The 21,173-nt window shown below is 42.3% G+C and overlaps 1 protein-coding gene across 1 annotated transcript in view; it reads right to left on the reverse strand.

Annotated features, from left to right (window-relative positions):
- Positions 1 to 578: 578 nt before the first annotated feature.
- Positions 579 to 21,173, reverse strand: part of plppr1 (phospholipid phosphatase related 1) — a 48,779-nt gene continuing 28,184 nt past the window's right edge. The window contains exons 3-8 of the mRNA XM_084571636.1: positions 18,943 to 19,131; positions 11,773 to 11,905; positions 8,467 to 8,717; positions 6,323 to 6,499; positions 1,282 to 1,413; positions 579 to 912 (exon numbers count right to left, since the gene is read on the reverse strand). Of these exons, the coding sequence (XP_084427762.1) occupies positions 907 to 912; positions 1,282 to 1,413; positions 6,323 to 6,499; positions 8,467 to 8,717; positions 11,773 to 11,905; positions 18,943 to 19,131 (888 nt within the window). The 3' untranslated portion in view covers positions 579 to 906. The remainder of the gene's footprint in view (positions 913 to 1,281; positions 1,414 to 6,322; positions 6,500 to 8,466; positions 8,718 to 11,772; positions 11,906 to 18,942; positions 19,132 to 21,173) is intronic.

Raw genomic sequence — 21,173 nt, forward strand, 5'->3', positions numbered from 1 at the left:
ATGACCCGACGCGGTCAGTTAATGTACAGAAAGAGATAATAAAAAGAAGGTTTCTGTCTGTACAAATGACGAACACCACAGAACAACAACATCGATACTTTTTTTCCATAGCAGATTTTTTTTTTCAGACTGGGTGGGACGGATGTGGTGACTGTCGGAGCGTCTCACCTGACAGGACGTGATGTAAAACAGAGTGAGTCGGCCGACAGGAAGTGTGCAGGGTTTTAACATCGTCAGGATAGGCTACAGCACTCGCTCATACAAAAATGTACAAAACACCGTCCTCTAACTACAAACAGCGCACCTTGGAGGGAAAAAAATGTCCCATGTTTAAATGATTTCAAATACCTGGGGAGAAAAAAAACAATCTGTGCTTAAGTTGGGTTTGTGATATCTTTGCCTCTGGTGCAATGTTGGCAGGTTGAACTGAGCCTAGCCCAACTGCATGGAAAACCATTACAAACATGGTGTATTTTGTCCCCAAGGTGGTTTAAACAGATATATCAGGAGTGTTTCTTTTTTTATTTTGTAAGCATTCGGAGCCACGTGCCATGCGTCCTCGTCATTGTGTCTGGAAGTGCTGTGGAGACGCAAACGTGACCCGGTGCTGCCCCCTTAGTCATGTGACCTCCGTCATCGACGCCGAGTGGTTCTGGAAAGGGATGGTGGAGTGGGAATGGAGGAAGAGGTATAAGGATAGAGAGAGAGAGACAGAGAGAGAGACAGAGAGAGAGACAGGGAAAGAGGTAACAAGGAAAGGAGACAGGAGAGAAGAGGGGGAAAGGCGCGAGGATGAAAATGTAGAGGAGAGTCATTGTCAGCTGGTGCCAGGTGTGCTCTGTGTGAGTTTCTGTGCAAGTGGGGCGGAGGACGGGGGTGTAGTGCAAATGTCATGCCTGTCATGTGTCATTGCTTTGTGTAGAAGAAAGAAAGAAAGAAAGAGAGAAAGAGAGAAAGAGAGAAAAAAGAAAGAAAGAATATACAGTACAGTGAAACAAATATATGACTCATTAAAAAAAAAAAAATACGCTATCTTTAGATTAATCACAACCTTGTAGAAAATTACAAACTGGAGCAGGACATAAGAAAAATACATCAGGGCAAATGACAGTAAGAGCTGTACAGACCAGATTCCAGTACACAAAACTCTGCGCAAATCTGATGAGGGATTTTAGTTCTAAGCCCAAAGCCGTGAGGGGCTTTGTCCAATTAATGAAGAAAGATAAAGGCCGTCAGAGAGATTACGGTGTTTGAGTTTCCGAGTTAAGTGTTTTTTGCTACCTGTGCGCTGAGGGTCTCCAGCGGGCTCTCTACGCGGGGGAAGGTCATCAGAGGCAGCCCGCGGTACTCCTCGGGTTTCTGTTTGGCCGCCGCGCTGTGGACACCTTTAAAGTTGTTCACAACACATATACCCTGCAAACACAGGCAGACAGGCCGTTACAGATGATAAAACAAGGTAGGTAAGATTATTTAGACAAATTATTATCATTGTTTTTGCCATAACCTAAAAACTGTCACAGTACATATTTATTTGATACGTAGCCATGCTTGCATATTGGGGAATTTACAGGTCCCTGTAAAGGCTTTAGTTATACAATGTCTATCTTCACTTTCTGCCATTGATATTAGGTTCAGGTGCTTCTTGTTATCCAGTTTCCCTATTTCCTGTTTTATTGTGTAATCAGTTTTCTTTTTGCATTTAAGTTAGCCTTACTTCCTGTCTAACCCTGTGATTACCCTCACCTGTCACCTGTTCTCCTCCCCTCATTAGTTTCACCTGTCCCTCATTAACCTATCACATATATAGTCCTGTCTTTGCTTTAGTTTCCTGTCAGTTTGTTTGTTGATTTCCCTTGCTGTGTTTCCTCGCTGCTTCTGTCTGCTTCTTCTTGATCACCTCTTCCTTCCTCTGGATAGCTCTTTTGTTTGAACTTCCTGCGTTTTCATGACAGTGCTTGAGAATGTTTTCATTAAGCTGAACTTTATTATTTCATCCAGTCTAGCTTCCTCATGGGTGAGCCCTACGTACCCCCCTCCCCCCACGCACATTGTAACACACACACACTATTCGAGTCAGTTTACATACAGTATGATCCAACTTTTATCAATGGCCATGTTACTGCTGCGATTGTATGAGCAACATAACATGTAATGCATAGTTCTCAACTGCTATCGCTCTCAATCTGGCTAGTGCACAAGCATGGCTGTAATGGATCCTGTTCTTACGACTTGTTGTACAGGAATGTGGACACCTAGTGGGGACCTCGTTCCCAGCTCTGACTTCCAACTTCTGGGTTGTATGGAACGTGGCGCTTTAAGCTCATGCTAGCATTTGTATACTAACATGCTAGCAAAAACACAGCTAGCCGAGCTTTGTTTACCTTGTTCATCACTTTAATTTAGCACAATGGCATGTTAACTCTTGCTAATTACTTGTAAACACAAAGTACTGCAAATATATAATCAAAATAAATATATATTTCAAGTGAATTAATTCGGCGGTTAAGATACCTTTCTCAGTACCAAAAATAGGAAGGGACTTAACAAGGAAACTTTAAGTCCTTTTGAAGACCTTGGGTGTCTTTACAAAATTTCACAGCAATCCATAAAGTAGCTGTTGAGAGGTTTCATTCTGTGGACTGACCAAAACTCATGCCAGGACAAGGAGAATCTACTGAATAACATTTATTTGGGCTGGGTTAAAAAATTTAATTTTTGCAATTCAAATCATTCTTCATTGGACCAATTTTGCAAATACATGCAGTTTCCTGCATCTTCTCGCTATAAATCTCGCTGTGGTCTCACGAGACTGGTTTCGCATGACAAATCTTGGGAGATTAGTCCAAGATTAGTACAAGAGCAACGTTGTATGAAAATGACAACATTAGTTTTATTTTTTTTTGTCACTGAAATATATCCAAATTAATTGATAGATGAATTGAGCTGAATTGAATCGAAATGTGTGAATCAGATTCAAATCGATTCTGGAAATAAGTAGCGTCACCCAGCCCTGATATTCATAATCTGAATGACAAGCTGCCTAACAATTTTACCAGCCTCTATAAGGGAAATACAAGGGAATATAAACAGTATGGGATGACTCAGTCGGGAAAACGTAACTTTAAAGTGGTGTCATTCACCAGATGCAACTCTGTTTTTTACAAATACACCGCATTTTATAACGAGTATTGTTGATTTCATTGTTTGATTTCATATCACTGAGCTCCAAATGAAAGGAATTTGTTTTGTTCGAGAGAGGTACAGAAAAAGCTGTTGCAGTAACATAGTTTATATTTGTGTAACAACTCAAACGTTGTATGAGTCTCTACAAATCGGCCATCATTTTGTGCAGCCAACAGTGATGCTCTTGGGCACTTGTCTTTGCAGTCTGTAAATTTCATTTTATTGTAAATTTTTATTTTTTTTGTCCATCAGTCAGATTCTCTTAACGGTGCAACACACAACAAGGTTGCTGCTTTCCTGAACTCCTCCATGGACTAGTTAATCAAAGTAGGCAGCCGGAAGGAAGATTCAACCCCAACAGGCGCCATTCGTGCCCTCGGGCAGCGGAAAAAGAGAAAATGAAGCGGGGAGATTCGCTGCTGGAGGACGCTCAAGGTTTCCTTGTTTGTGGTGGTTCATGGACAGTGAATCTCTGGTGCTCATAGACCAGGTAAATGAGTGAAGTACAGCCGGTGGGCCAGAATCTCAGAATGACACTTACAGCATTACAATGAATCATTTAAATCCGTATTGGCAGCAGTCTAAACTGTTTGTGTGGAAGTTTTAAATACATGATATTAGCACTGTTGTTTTCATTCAGTTGAGGTGCATTCCCAAAGGCTGCAGTTGGGCAGTCCATTTTGTGCCTTGTAATCCATGCAAGCACTTGCCCTAGGATCCAATTTTGTGCCTCAGAATTGGGTTGTTTTTTAAAGCGTACTAAAAGACAATCGATCAGCATAATGGGAAAGGTAAACAGAATAACAAGGATATACCTTAGCTTGAATAAGGGGTTCCATTTGTAACTCGTCTAAAATTCCAGGGTGCTTTGCCTCTATCAGACTCAACATGTCCGCATGTACTCTTTCTTGGATCAAGTGGACACCTCTATCTCCTACGGCACCGACATCATCCTGGCGCCAAAACCAAGTGCTTAACACTGATCCCTCAATCTCCTGGCAGGGGACGAATCTCTTTAAAGACCAAAAGCTTTCCCTGTTTGATGAGCCCATTCAGATCTCCTGTCTGCGAACGCTGATTCTACAGGGATTTTAACTCCACCTGCTTTCTTCTCTCTCTTTATTAATTAATTTCTCTCAAGATAGCAATCCATCAAAACGCCGACATGATCTTGACAAGCCTCATCAGGACCGGTGGGTCCTTTTGCAGGGGGAGATGCAGATCGCCTCGGTTAACGGTGTGCTGATAATAAGCTGGAAATGAGCAGTTTCAAAACTGCTGAGTTACTGATTGACTTTCTTGTCTTCATCTTTCCCCGGAGATCACTGATTCAACGTATGTCAATTTTTATAGGTCAGTAATCGAACGGTTATATCCTTCATTACAGAGAGGGGTGCAGTGGTTCCTCCTCCACGTGTTCCAAGGACAAGCTGCTCAATGTTGCTCATACTAGACCTCACTGGTGCCAGAAGAAAACATCAATGACAATAGCAGGAATGATTGCCAATAACTGCACGTCAAGGTGATCCATAATCACACAGGCATGTATTTAGACCAAGATCTACCGGCAACTGAGCGTTTTCTATGGTTCAACCTTGCCTGTCCTAATGCTCACCCTTGAGAAACCCCACAGAGAGTCTTGACCCCCTCCTAACGGTCCCGTAAATCTCACAGCTGTCACTATTTATTGCCCCACACTTCCTTGATTTCCAACGGGGTTTACCCATCTTTCATGTAATCCCGTGCAAGCTCTTATTAGTTTAAGATGTACGAGCAGGTTCTTCTGTACGAGATCATCTCATGTAGCTCGCTGTCTTGAGCATCTAGGTGCATTGGAGGGTCATAATCTTAATGCGTGCAGTCCTTTGATTCGTCACCAAATACCACCGAAAGGTCTGGCATTCCCGTCAGCCTCAGATGTACTTTGCATTTAGCTATAATTAGCAACTTCAGCACGCCAAAGTCAAATTGTGACCGTCTTAAACATTAAACATAGTAAACCGTACGCTTTAAATTAAGAAGATATCAAACCACCCAGCCTACAGCAACCAATATGACATTTCCTCTTTTCTCAGTTTTCCCTCCTTCTCTGCCAAGTTCTCCACTATTCTATACTCCTTCCTGCTTTGACACTCGGGGCCTAGCAGCAATTACAAGTAATGAAGCCTCTGAGGCTGTTAAATAAATCTTCTTTGATTTGTGGCGGGGGGTTTCCTTCACCTTCCTTTCTCCTCGGCGGGCTTTCCACTTCAGCGCAAAACAACTTGAGGGTTTCAGCTGTAATAACTACACTGAGCGCAAGATCTGATGTTGACAGAGCTGTTTCAATTTTCGGCAGAGGTCGGGGCTGTTTGGCAACACATCACGGGGGACTGGTCTTAATTTTGCATTACGGACTGCGGAACAGGGAAATTGCTGCCATGCTTGGAGAGGCAAGTCCAGTCTGTACACTTTATGGCAATTGTTTTAATAAGAGAGATAACAAGATCCATCACCTCTGGAGAACAGGATAAGAATTAAACAGATCACCGGTTCCTTCAAGTAAACGTCATCTCAGAATTAATTAAAACCTCAACTTTCTTCTCTTTTTGGTTGTCCTATCTTCCTCACTGGGCTATTTGGAAACCACGGCAAGGGCCGGTCTCAGTAGTAATCCAGGTGTCACCTTTTATTTTCTCTCATCTCGACTTCCCTCGCCTCTATCCTAAGTTACCTCTATCTGAACTCCCTTCAAGCCCTGTATAAACCAAGCTTCATCCACTTTTACAACCTCTTCTCCCACCACCGCTTCATGAGCAACCCTATTTCAAACTTTTACTTGCTGGGTGGCCTCTCTTCAACACTTAACTATCACTGAAATCAATACAAAGAACTCTGCTGTGTGTGTGGATTCATAAGAATTCTGTGATGGACTTTGAAATGGCACCAAACCCATTTTACAGGCTTTTGTGGGGGCTGCAGACTGAATTAATCGTGTAATTACTGGTTTGGGGAAGTTCCAAAATGAAGCAGAAAATTATTATTATAATTTGAAAATAAGCCTTGACCACAATGCACCTCAGAATAATCACCCTCTTTTTTTTCTCTCTCTCTCTCTCTCCCACTTTAACCCTTGCTCCCACACTTCTGTCTTTCTCACCAGAAACAACGCGATGGCTGATCCCAGTATAAATCCAGCCACTACATCTGAACAGTGGTTTCGATACTCCGAGACCCGGTTGAGGCCGGTGAGGAAGGCCGAGCAGAGGGTGCCCAGACAGAGCACGGGCTTGGCCAGGCGGCTGGACTTGGTCTTGATGGTGCTGGTGATGTACATCTAGGAGGGAGAGACAGTGGACAGATCAGATCAGACCAAAGACGTGAAGATGCAAATGTGTCCTTTAGGTAGACGGTTGTTGAAGCAAGTCTAATCCAGAGCCAATGTATGTAGTCAATGTTTACCAGTTCAAGATAGCACAAATCACAGATGGCTTGTAAAACGGATCAGAAAAAATGTGAAAAACTTACATCATAAGAATGGAACATCTCTCCAAAACACAGAGAATAAAAGATTATAAGATGAACCTAATACGTGAACTTACTAGTTTGGGTGAAAGTTTTGCGAGGACTGTCAGAATTTTAAAATATACACTCAGTGTTCCTAGATGTATTCTCCCTTCTTGAACTTGAGCGTATCAAATCTTTTTTTCATCAACAAGCTGTCCTTGGATTCTTCTTGCTCCCGCTGATAAAATCTGTGCTTCTGCTCTCTTTTTCACTTTTTAATAGCCGAGCCCCTCACTCTATCACTCTGATGTCAAATAGCTGCCCTTCAAACGGCCCCTTTTTTCATGTGTTCCTCAGGCCAATTTTTTTCCAAAAAAACGCCTAAAACCACCCGGTGCTTGTGTGAAACATTCCTCAACACAATTTCAAGAAACATGAAGACCCTCGATCAAAAAAGTTGCACTTCTGCACAGGAAATCATACTTCTGATCCAGTTTTCAATTTCCAGACACAGTATAGTGTAGAGAATGACTTTAACTTGAACAAGCCAAAAAGTTCTTTTCATCTTTGACTGTTTGTTTAAACCAAGATGTGAACTATTGCATTCAATCCTAATTGGTGAATCAGAAGCAGAATTTCAGCATTTCTTTTGTCTACACTTTATTAAAAATACACCTCACAACATTAAAACTACCTGCCTGTGCTGTATATTGTGTTGGTCCCCCTGACCCATCAAGTCATGGACTTCGCAAAACCTGCAAAGGTGTCCAGTGATACCTTGGGTATCAAGACGTTGGCAGCAGATCCTGGGGCCTCTATAGAAAGGACTTTTCTATTTCAACACATCCCACAGACGCCTAATTGGACAGATTTTGGGAGTCTGGAGGCCAAGTATACACCTTAAACTCTTCATCCTCAAACTGAACAGTTTTTGCAACATATATTATCCTCCTGAAAGAGGCCACTGCCAGTAGGGAATGTTATGGATATGAAGGGGTATACGGTGTGTGTCTCTTTATGTAGGTGGGATTTGTTATGTGAAAGCCAGGACCAAGGTTTCCCAGGGACACATTGCCCAGGGCAACGTAGTGAGTCCTGTTGCCACCTCGTCCCTTGGTGTTTAACCCATACCCTGCCACATGACGTACAGGAAAACATGACTCATCAGACCAACTTTTTCCATTGCTCCGTGGTCCAATTACGACACCCACTGCTCATTAGTGCTCTCCTCAGTTGACAGAAGTCGACATGGGCTACAACAGCATATGCAGCAAGCGGTGATGCACTTGTGTGTTCTGACACCTATCAAAACCAGCACTGATGTTTTTCAGCAGTTTGTACACCAATGGTACTTCTATGATTGTCTCAGACCACATGGGTCTGCCTGTACGCCCCACATACACCAATAAGTCCTGGGTGCACATGACCCTGTCACTGGTTCACCAGTTGTCCTTCCTTGGAGCACTTTGGTAGGTGCCGACCACTGCATACTGTAAACATCCCACAGGATGTGTGTTTTTCCTGCTTTCAATGCATCACCTTCAAGAACTGACTGCTCACCTGCTGCCTAACATATCCTGTGGTTTTAAGGTTGTGGCTGATCAGAGATTTAATTTTAAATTTGAATTTGAGTTTTCAAATTCAAGTTGAATATTTCAGTTCAACGAAGAATATTTATACGATCATCATTTAACAGTGAATGAAAGATTAACCTTTTTGGAATATTGATTTTCTTTTCCTAAAACTCTTTTATAACCTAGGTGTAAAATGCCGATGGTGTGAGTGCATTCCTCTCACCGTCAGGTAAACAGCAGAATAAACGCTCAGCGAAGCGTCCTTGGACGGGAAGGACCTCCGAGCGTTCTCCACAGCGACGGGGTTCCCAGTGCAGATGTTGCCATTGACGATGAACTGGTGATTGAAACGACACTCCGTGCCGGTGTAATTGGGCTTGCACACAGACAGGAAGTAGGGCGAGAGGCCGCCAGTCACCACCTGGCCCGCGTTGACGAAGATGTCTGTGGCAAACAGGCCAAACGCAAACACACCTGGGGCACACAGATACAGTAGACGTGAGAATAAATCATGAATCTGCACGAGCCCAGAACAATGAAGCCATCACACAAAAACAAAAAATGCTTTTTTCTGCAGATCTCTGAGATCCAGCAGAGGATGCTGTTTTTGGCAGTCTGACTCCGTACACAGATTAGTTCAACTAAGATTGAATGCGCAAGCCCATTGATTAAATATCAGTTTAGCCAGGAGCTGATTAACTGAAACTGTTGACAAGTTAATGGCTACACTGGACACACATGAGATACAGTGTCATCTTAAATGATCAAACCCAGGTGATGATCTTTGAATGCAACCTGTATCGATTCTGGTTTTCAGCACGTGAAATCAGGAACAAATCACACCTTGCAGAGATTTGATAGACATTTGTTTTTGTCTGATTTGTAGCATGTATAAATCATGTATAAGAAGAGGAGTGCTTCTATGCTGCTGGAGTGTGGGAATTAACTAAAGTTAAATTGGAAGGAAAGGAGAGTGGACAACAAACACAGGAGAAAAAAAAAAACAGCGTTTAGTATGAATGATTGCACTGACACTTTCGGCTCACCAACCCTGACCAGTGTCTGCGTCTGCATTCCTTTTGCTGTGAAATATGGCTGCTGATTATCTGGCCTGCTTAGCCATGAAATTACTCTGCTTTGCATTGTCATCCAGGTAGGGGGTGGGAGGTGGTGGGCTGCAGAGGTGGGATGCGAGGGGGTGCCTGCGAGGGATACGGAGACGTGATTGTGTGAAGGGCACTAAGGGAAATAGAGTGGGGGGAGGTCGGTGGTGGAGGGTGGTGTTAGGGCGAGGGAAGAGCAGATGGGAGCGAGCGAGGGAGCAGGAAATGAAAAGCCTCGGTGATCCAGTAATTCGAGAGATAGTTCTGGAGCAGATGGAAATATGAATTAGGTAAATGGCCTGATGAATTTTTAATAACTGTTTTATAAATTGTATGGGTATTATTTTAAAATGAACAGTATATTCTGGATTATGCCATGGAAAGTCCAGCAGACCTCCTCTACCAGAACAGAGTCTGTCAGTCTGCCCAGTTCTGCAGAGGCTTTTTTTTTTGCAATAGAGAATATATATAAATCATGAAAACACAGTTACAGGTCTTCTAAGTTCATTTTTTATTTATTATCATTATCATTTTATTTATTTTTATTTATTTTTTTTAAAGTTTACCTGTAGCGTATATTTGATACCATACGTTTGATAAAGTATGTTTAATTAAACATTAGAAACTCTGCAGTAAATACATTACAGCCTGGCTTGATCCCAGTTGGCGCCTTTGCTAAAGAATTACTGAAATCCGTTCAGTCAGCCAGTTTGCTGTATTTAAAACACCAGCACATTGACCTTATTTAAATCAAAATGGGCCAATCACGATCCAAGTTCTGAAAGGGACTTTTTAACATGACATTAAGCCAGATATTTCAAAAACGTAAACTCAGGAGGAGCACAGGACAACCCAATGGGATTTGCTGCTATCAGTACCAGCATACCGTATGTTATAGATTTAATTCACACTTGCACAGCGAGAGGTTTGAACTACCATCTTGCTGCTTAGCCCTGTACTACTTAAATTAGCCCTGTGTGATATGAAGGAAAAACCTGATATGTGCGACAATGTTAAATATATTGGTTACGACGATATGACAGCCATGTTCCTAGCTAACCTCGACACCAAACTGACACCTATTAATCTCGGCGTGGCTGACGGCTTGCAGAGGCTTCGTCTGATTGGCTGCACTGTGTGAATGCACGGCTGCAGGATGTGTGCAGGGCCGCATCTGGCAGGCGTGTCCAAAGAGTGACTTTTCTTATTCATCGCCACGCGTTGATGAGCACGCTCGCATCGCAGTAACGATGCAAATGTCTTGTTCAGTTAAGTATTTTAAATTCATTTCTGCAGACACCAACGATAAGTGATGGATAATATAATTCTCTTGACTATTTACGTAAGAGATACTTGCATTTCTATTGGTTTGCTCTGAAAGGGCAAAGACATGGCTTGCCCAAAGACACTTCTAGAGGGCAGGGTTAATGTTAGACAGCCAATGCCTGTGACACTAATTACTGAAAATACTGTAGGACGATGCCACCGTCACTCTGGATCACTTTGTCAGCCTCATCGTCTCATTTCATCCTTCGCTGTTTTGCGTCAACGTGACTCGGACACAACGCAGAGATAGATTATCCCGCTTATATATCATGCAATCCACAGGTCATGGAAACTTGGTGACCACGTTCGTCGAGGGTCGCCCTCCTTTTTTCCCCTTCGCAGAATAAATTGTGTGAACAAAATAAATCACCAAGGTCTGAACCATGAGGGTCTTCTTTTTTTGCATCGGAGCTCCCCTCGCAGGTGACTGACAGCACCCACATTCAACTGTCCACAGCCAAACAACCAAAAAAAAAAACAATCATGAGTCTGATGTATGGTATAATTTCCCGAGCTATTAAACTCGTAAACAGCTCTTATGCAGTTGTGCGTCACATAAAACGGCCTGAACTTGAGCACGTTCTAAAACTCAGCCGAAGAAAATCAAGCAGCACTGATATGCGATGGTGATGGGTCTGCCTGAGAGAGAGCTGATATTCTTCTGAATGCTAATGTGATGGCTTAGCTACAGACATAAACCAAGCAAACATAACCGTCTGCACACTGGATGTGGATGTTTACGGCGAACTGAGAGAAATTATTTCAATCAGTGATCCATAATTTTTTCTGGTCTTCCGGTTCATCGCAGCTGCACTGAAGCGACGCACCGGGAAAACGCTGGCAGGACTCGACGGCACTGCACTCCCCATGATCGAGTACAGATTTTAAGAAACAACATACAAGATTTAACGCATAAACTCATTTATTGGGAGCTACAATCAAAAAGATAACAATAAAACTATTTTAAGTGCATTTGTAAATGTGACAGGATGAGCGCACATATTTCTTCATGTCTGTCAGTCACCGCCTTGCACTTGCACCGCTAACATGAGCCTCCGTAGGGCAGATCAGGGCGCGGGGGAATGTTGCAAAGTTCCTACCTATGAAGCGTACGATGCGGCGGATAAGGGGGTTGAGGTAACAACAGTCTCCCGTCACTATGGTTTTCTCCTGGGCCAGGAGAGCTTCCCTCGTCGATTTCATCACGTACATGGACACCTCTCCGATGAAAATCTACAAGCACATTTGCAGAGAATGAAGCAGAATTAGAAAGATCTATCCAGGAAAAAAAAGAAAAACAGAAATAGCAAAAACACACAGACAAGGAAAAACAAAAAAAAAAGAAAGTTTTGGCTTCATTTATAGGGCAGAGGAACATTTTGCCCCGGTCTGGCCCGGGTACATAAACCAATGTGTCTTAATGCAGCCTTTCTTCGGGTCCATTATAGTTTGGACATTACATCAGGTCTAATGGAAGCTGCTGCCGGACACACAAAATGAAACTCGTGTCCCACTGCCTTGGGTCATACAGGCTGTTACAAAAAACTGTTTATGAGGGACAGAGTGTGCATACATTTGTTGAATATGTGTGTACACATGTGCTTTTGGCTTTTGATGTGTGTGTGTGTGTGTGTGTCCATGAAAGCGTTTGTCTGGAGCCTGAGGACAGGTGTGTTTTTCCTCCATCCCTCATGAATGCGTTTTTTTTTTTTTTTTTCCTGTGGACGCTACTCTAATCTATTTCTTTCTTCGCAGCCACAGGCAGCAAGAGTGACTTTTTCAAAATAAAAGCAAAAGAATAAAAATAAAAAATAAAAACCGACAGCAGTCACATATAATGAGTATGAATGTTTTAACGCTCTGAACTGGATTCAGTGCTGTCTGGAGCTGTCAGCATGACAGAAGCTGAATTTGTGTGTTCAAACACTTCTATTTTTTCTTCCCACGGGACAGAATCATGTTTTACATAAAGCATCGCAAATACAGAGTGAAACTGGGAAACTGGCATCAAACGCATCACGACAGAAAAATAAAAAAACATCTTGTGATGTATAATGACCCAGAAACATCTTTATCTTCAAGCAGACTGTAACTACAAAAGGAAATGCAACTCGTGTCATGTAGTTGGATGGTGACTGGTGACAAATTAAAACGCACTTTGTCAGTAAAGTTCAGGGCCGGTGTATGTTAAGTGGAGACTACGGGAGATTCGTTTTGGAGTTATGATCTAAAAATCTGAATTATTCACAGGTTTCCACCAGCACTCATATTACATAATCAGAGTCAACAGCCTATAAAGACAGTCGACAAATGAGAAACATCGGAAAGTCGCGGAAGACAAACTTTCAGAATGACTTCACCAGAATCACTACGTTTCCATTCAAATTCTCAAAACGCTGCTAAACAGGGAGTTATTTCCAGCTGCCTTTGCAGAATAATGACATTTTCTGGCACTTGCCAGCAAGTATTTGTCTCAATAGAGTCTGTTTCCGCGCTGAAAAGGTTATGTACTACTGACTGATGTGTTATTTCTATTCATCTATCTGCCACTTTGTACAAAAAAACTGAAAACAACCATCTCAACAATGAAAAGGTTATACAACAGTCATTAAAAATGGACATGAAAACCTTTCAGTTGTAATGTAATAACTGGCCTGACATGAGAAAGGAAAGAACAATCTTATAGGTTATATACTCCATAGCTTTCAACTATCACACGGTGGAAATGGGAGTTCAGTACGTTTATCTGTCATAAAAACGACAGACTAAGAGTAACCGCTGATGGAAACAGGAATATCCTTTCTTACCCTTCCTTTCCTTCTTTTTATTAACACATCAAATGTAACTACTGTCCTATGAGAACTAAAGACGGGGCAGCCGGTTCCACGGCACTGACAAAAGTAAGAAATTTTTAATCAGGGAAAAGTGCCAGAAAACACACAGAATGATTTGGCAGAAAAGTTTTCAAGCTGTTTAAGTTATGATGAACATATCTCCAAACGCCAAAAGAAACAAATCTTACTGTTTCAAGAAGTATTTTGTTAGAAAATATAATATTTACACCAAAGCAGCCCTGAACTCAGAACAATCATTCCCTGCTCCCCCACATTCATTAGTATTATTGTCTAAATATTCACTACTGGAGCAGTTTTTCTACAACAGCTGCATACCCATTTGTATACTGCAAAAATACTTGACCAAAAGTTTCTGACGTAGAAGCGTCAGGAGGGGTTCTCACTGATATTTCAAGTTTCCAGCCTGGTTCAACAGTTTTGAGCTCTATAGCCAAGTTCCCCATTCATGTCAACTGTAAAGGGGGTGACTTTTATTTTTTTTTTATAAAAGTTGTCGTATGCAGCGCAACCAACATTACACAGGCATGTGTGATCATGCCACAACTCGATTCCTTTCTCCTCTATTTGTGTGGTCCGGGTTTGCTTCGTTGCTACTCTCCCGCTCACGATGTTCGGCATCATTATTCTCTCATTCCTGCTTCTTCCCGTCGTCTTCCGACGCTATTTCCTGCGTCCCACCATCTCTTTTTCATTTGCTGTTGGCAACGCGTGTTTGGAGTTGGGTCGGCAATCAGTTCACACCGCCGACCACGTCCGGATTCGGCTTAAAAAATTCAAACACGTTTGCCTGCAACTGAGGTCAGGTCCGGTCCTGTTCCCCTCACACACTTGCAGATTTGCGTCCCAGACTAGAGCAGACTGGTGCAGACTTTGCCCAACTGGGAATTGTAGGTACAATCGCGCAAAAAATCTTGTAGCGTGTCCTCGGCTTTAGGCAGACACTAGTACCACCGAGATGACAGCACCACCTACACTGAGCTTCAAAAGCACTCTTCACAAAACTAATGGGTGACATTGCGGAGGATTAATCCCTTTTTAAATACAGTCAATGGGCTGAGACACCTCTTAATCAGCAAAAAAAACATTACACCGTGTTCAATGTCTCACTAAACCATTATATAAATAATGCAAAAAAACACTGTGTGGCCAGCACCAAACAGCAGACAGAAAAAGCTAGTAACTAGGATTCGGTGGAAAGACAAATATGAAGCGTAATATGACTCGTAATAAATGCTAATGCTTCTTTGTGTCTGCTGGATGTGTAAGGCAACAGCTGGGGAATACATTTATCTTTTTAAGATAATACATAAAGATGTTGTGAAATGCTATGTTTGTGTAAGCTTGTAATGCTGACCAAGTTGGAAACGAAACAATAAGAAAACAACAATAAATTAAGAAAAAAAAATGCACTGGAGTTTCCAATTTTGAGATTGTTAACGTTAAGAAATTTCTCATGTTACAGCCATGGTAGCTGCTGCTTGGTCTCTAACGCTAACATTGTTATTGCAAAGTGTGGAACCAGTGGGAACAAACATTGTGCTGACACGAGCCTGCCCATGGTTTATAGAGCATAGTATGATTATGACCCATCTAACCTCCAAAGCTTGCCATTGGTGTAGCCACGTGGAACGCTCTGCATAAATTACTGCCTCTATGCTAATTGGCCAAAATCCCAGCCTTGTCATCGTTAATTTTGACTGGCTGCTTCCCTGGTTTATGATGCATGCGGACACCGAGCGATATACAGTGTCAAGCACAACTTGGGCTCCTGACATAGCACTCTCAAAGGGCACAATTAAAAACTTCACTACAGTATGCAGATGACTTTGTAATGTAAAGGCCACACACAGTATATGCCAATGAGAGAGCAAGAGAGAGGGAGAGAGAGCGAAATGGACAGAAATATAAGAAACAACCAGCAGTGTTAAACAAAACTTGAACGGCTGACAAAGCACTCTCCAAGGAGGAGGATGGGATCAGGGATGAGGGACAAGCAGGATAAATGAAGGAAGGATTCATTTTGGCAGGATTTAATGAGTTTTATGTAAAGTCACAGACAAAAAAAAGTGTCTGTAAGAGACAAAAGGCTTGTGTTAAAAAAAAGTTGAATGATAAAAAATAAAAACATTTTGAAAAACATTAAAGCTACAGTGCAGATTGCGTTTGTCTCCCCCTTCTGGCAATGAAAGTAATTACACTGTAACTGACACATGCATAACACATATGCCTACAGTCTCTTTCTTGGACTACCTTATTCTTCCTGGCCCCAAGACAGGGTGAATTCATAAAACCCAGGGTTACATTTGTTACCTTTTTTTTTTTTTTTTTTTCCTGGTCATTCTCCTAGTTGTTATAGCATACTCCGTGTTTCTTTCGTATTTCTGAAGTTATCGGTGCGGAACTGTTTGTCAAATCTGCGCCCAGATGAACTCTTGCCAAATCAACCGCTAAATAATATTGTCTGTCACATACCCTGGCCAATCAGAGCACTCTTCCAGATTGTAATTCAGTTTATTTCATTCAACTGCACATCTCAGAATGTGTGTGTGCATGGGTATAGGTGTACAGTCCGCGGCAGTCTGCTGACGCATCGGCACACCAATTAGCCAAAGGGAGAAATTGCGAGCCACAGGATGTGTTTTATTTGTCAGATAAAAGTGACAATAATTCAGATTGTACTTCAGTCTAACACCCGGTAACAGCACTCAGTGTTTAGAGCCTGAGAGCAAGGAACGAAATGTCCCAGATAATGACCACATAAAGACGAGAGACACAAAGAGGCGGCCGAACTGTGATATTTCATTACAAATAAACGGGTGGCGTTTGTCCAGGAATCAGACATCTTTAAGAGTCATATCCCTGATTAAGTGCCTCTTGAAATTGTAGTAGAAAAGGAGGGTGGCTGGAAAGGGGACTCGGAACACAGCTGAAACCCTTTCCATGTCTTACATGAGGCTTTATCAAATTTTAGCGAAGAATTACCAGAACAGAGAGCACAGTTTCAAACGTATATTAAGACATTTGCTGCAACAGGGCTTCTCAAAGTTTGGCCCTCAGCCAATACCTTGTGTTATGAGTATAATGTAGAATATTAAGGTTTTAATTTGGTTTATTGCCCTACTGTTGACAATTTTGTCATAGCAACAGTAAATGGGTTCATTAAATGTTTGAATAAATCTAATACATAAACATCCAATGCAGACCATAAATAAAGATGAGATGACTTGTGTTACAGTATACACCAATCAGGCATAACATTATGACCACCTTCCTAATATTGTGTAAGTCTCCCCTGTGCCTCCAGAACATCATCAGAGAATGGATATGGGCCTTCTGAGGGTGTCCTGTGGTGTCTGGCAACAGAATGTTGTTAGAGGGGGCCTTTGGGTCCCGTGGGCTGAGGGGAGGGGCCTCTGGCTTGTTCCAGTGCACCCTACAGATACTTGATTATTTATGTCTCCTGTCAGTGGTCATAATGTTATGCCTGATAGGTGTATTCCACTCCTTCAATGTAGCAGGTGTTACTTCAGCGCAGTGAGACTCATTAAAGTGTCCGTAATGAAAACACCCACTCTCTAATAACTGTGTTATTGTGTCAGGAACCATTCTGTACACTTCAAATAGATGGAAATAAAACTGTGCAGTGAAGAAAGACTGGGAAGTCGGTGCTGATTTATCTAATTAGTCTTGGTTGGCTCATTTCTCAGTGTTTCTCTGCATAACACGATGCACGTGTCAATGATAATTACAAACACATTTTCAAACGGAAAAACACTGCACACACCGGCTCCACAACGCCACATCACCAGCCAACTCCCTAATTGTTGCTGTTTTAGTTAAACAGCCTGTCTGACCTTCAGGTAGCAGCTACCTAAAACAGACTGAACCTGACTGTCTCTGTATTCAGACTGACCATTTCCACAGAAGCTGTATAGCCCATTTCAGAAAACAAAATGATATATATATATATATATATAAGCACTGATGCCTCACAGCAAGAAAGTTCAGGGCCTTTCTGTGTAGAGTTTGCATGTTCTCCCTGTGTCTGCGTGGGTTCTCTCCGGGTATTCTGGCTTCCTCCCACCGTCCAAAGACATGCGTGTTAGGTTCATTAGTGATTCTAAACTGGCCATAGCTGTGAGTGTGAATGGTTGTCTGTCTCTCTGTGTTAGCCCTGCGATAGGCTGTCCAGGGTGTACCCTGCCTCTTGCCCAATGACAGCTGGGATAGGCTCCAGCCCGCCCGCGACCCTCCAGGGGACAAGCAGTGAAAGAAAATGAATGAATGAATATACACTTCAGAACATGTTCATCTGTCTGGTGCATTGAGCGGAAGTTAACAAGTTACCAAGAGTGGAGCAAAAGTGACACCTGCTGGCTGTACAGGATATTGCAACTCCCGTCAAGGCATTCAAATTAACAGTAAATACAAGACAGCCACTGCACTGTATTTGCCACTCACTCAGACTTAAAACAGCTAGTGTTTTAATAATAGTGTTCCCAATAGACCATTTTACACTATACTTATTTTTCAAATGCCATAGCAAGTTACTAATGCCTGCCACTTTGCGCAATGGATCATGCTTATATGCATGTATTGACTGAACACATGCTATCCACCATGGCGGGTCAAAATGACTATATAATGAGTAAAAGTACTTAATAATACATTTCTATACAGTATGTAGTGCATATTAATGTTCACAACAAACAGTAAATTTGTATGGCACTCGGTTAAACATCAATGAGCGTGCCTTTGTCAAGACTCTGTGTTTTTATTGCTTGCAAAATAGCTGTCCCTCATACAGTACGCTACCATCATGCGCTGTCCCGTGACTTTATGGCTTCACACTTCACTGAACATTTAGCATGATGCTTTGTAATGTCAGGGAGAAGCTGGACATAGTTCAAAATACAGAGCCAAAAGTTCATTCTGTGAATACTGGGCTTAATTTATTAGCTGACCCATGAATAGATATGAAGATATTCAGTCGGACGGTTTCATTCTCTTGCAGTCTTATCCACAGGTAGACGGACAACTGCTGAAGGCTACAGAAAGATAAAATTAATGGAGCATATACGGCACACATGGCCTATGTAGCAGTGTTATATAATGTGTAATAAAAATGCTGTCACTAAAGTAGGTCATGTGTGACTAAAGTAGCAGTATATGCTGACTGTAAATGAAGTCAGTAAACACTAGGATACTTAGTTGAGAAATGATGATTTCAAAGTCAAAATCCAGTTTTAAGTCGTACATATGATTTTTGTTTTAAATAAAAAGAGAATTGCTGACGTGGAGCAACCGAAAGCAAAATCACGAAAATAATGAGAGCACGATCCGAAGTTTGGAACATCGCAGACACACAAATCAATCACAAAAAGAATTTAAGATCACAAAATGGGTTTCACTCACTATAGCCGTGGGAGCAGCAGCCACCACGCAGTACAGGATGAGGGGTGGGACGAAGCTGGACTCGTCAGTGCCGGGGTACGGCTTCATCAGCTCGGCGTCGTTGCAGAAGAAGCCCTGCACGTGCACGCTGAACAGGTCCGTGCACTCCATGTAGTAGGCCAGCAGCACCGTGCCGGACATGATGACGAGCTGGCAGAAAAACATGCCGGGCAGAGGAGGGAGAAGTTAGTTGCACATCCGAAGCGCTGAGGGCTGTCCTGATCAGTCCCTGTTAAAAAGGCAGTTTCCTTGATCGAGTTGTGGAGCGTCACTCTGCTCCTCTCTCTGTCTAACAGGTTTAAAGACAAAACCACCACGTAAATCCTCTAAAACCACATCTCTTTCCCTCTCTCTATCTCTCTCTCTCTCTTTTTCTCCGTCTCACGCTAACTCCGGTACACCCCACCACCATCACTTACCACCTCCGTTCCTCCCTCACCGCCTCATCCTTTTATCCCATCTTTTGTCTCTGGCCTCCTTTTGCGGTCTTTCTAGAGTCAGCTGCAGGCATTTTATTTTTTTTTTGTATATAAATATATAACTACATATATAGTATCTTTAGTCACTGGTAATGAACCAATGCTGGAATTGAAAATTGCTCAGCTATTCATGGTTTCTTGAAAATTATTTGCGCCATTCATCCCCCAGTATGCAAATGCTGCCACCAGGCTAGTAAACCAGCTGGGATTTAATAACAAAGACAAGTGATTCATATTTAAAAATACCAACAAAAAGACACTCTAACATCACAGGAAGTGGAAGGATTATCTCAGTCGGCCTACATCCGATACTGCTGCTACCACTAACACAGCCTTGTGCTGTATTATAAGAGGTTATGTTAAATTAACTACCGGATAACCAAACTGTGCAACGGTCTAACCGGCCGAGCTTGACCTCTGACCTCCCTGTGGGAGAAGGGAGGAATAATAGGAAGCTTTATCGATCCGGTTAAGAATCGACAAACCAGCCTATTACAATTAGATAAGACTGGTAAATATGCTGCTGGCAGACATGTCCGATCATCCTTTAATTTCTGTCTCCAGAAAACAAACAGTTACACCTACTGTGTGCAAACATAACTAAAGAGGTGATGGCAGCTTTTTAAAACAGGGTCCAGCCATTTGCAGCACCTCATTTGACCACTAGGTGTCACTGTGTCACTGCTAGAGAGTCTGGGTTACTTCAAAATAACAGGAAATACTTGTTTGTCCCTTGGAAGGTAATTTGTTGAGGGATGTTTAATGTGTTACATTTTTGGAGACGTGCATAATGTTGTTTATAAAATATTTCAGTTGATTTGGAAAAAAAATGTCTGAATCCAACATTTCATTGATCTTCCACTAAGACACCACAGATATTAAGCTAATAGCTGATAGCTGTTGGCTTTGAGTCTCTAGCTTGGCAGTAGCATTTTGTATTTTGTGACAGGCCCCAGCATACAGTGACCAGTACAGGATTGATCAAACATATTAATTTTGCAGCACAGTGAATTAAACAGTTTTCAGCCTATATTAAATTTAAAAAACATGCTGACTGCCACTATACTGATAATCAGCAATGTGTCATTTTCAGCCAATTAATGCAAAGCCATGTCAGCCAATGCGAAATACGTGTGAGTGTGAACCAGACTGGACAATATGGCCGGCGGGGTTCAGACAGTGACAGCAAGAAACCAAATGTGTTGACAGAGAGTGCCGGAGAGAAACGTTGGCACATCTAGTCCTGTGACAGATGGCCACGTGGAGATGTCCAGGTGTGTCCGCCTGTGCGTTTATGTGTGTGCGGCGCAGGCTTCATCTGTTTCTGTACCACTTCTTTGAATAACATTATGCCACACAGCAAGATATATATGTTTTTTTTGCTTTCCCCATCTGTGGAAGACATTTTTTACACAGTCCACGTGCATTGAACGCTACGGTTACGGCTGGCTGCACACCGCGTTGTTATCACTGACACCGAGTCAAGTGAAGCCACTCAGATGAACGAAAATCCTCTTGCTGCTCCATCTTAAAGCTGCTTGACCGCGCTCAGAATCCAGATTAGGGAGACAGACAGATACCGCGATTTTATGTTGTTCCACAAACAAGCTCCCGGTAGGAGGCATGCTAATCGGCTAAAACATTATTCATCGGCCTCCTCTGAAAATATGCAAATTCCTCCGCTTGCAGAAATGCCATGTAATACCCCGTGGG

This window comes from Chelon labrosus, assembly GCF_963514085.1.
Source record: "Chelon labrosus genome assembly, chromosome: 22".
In the NCBI taxonomy this organism is placed as follows: domain Eukaryota; kingdom Metazoa; phylum Chordata; class Actinopteri; order Mugiliformes; family Mugilidae; genus Chelon; species Chelon labrosus.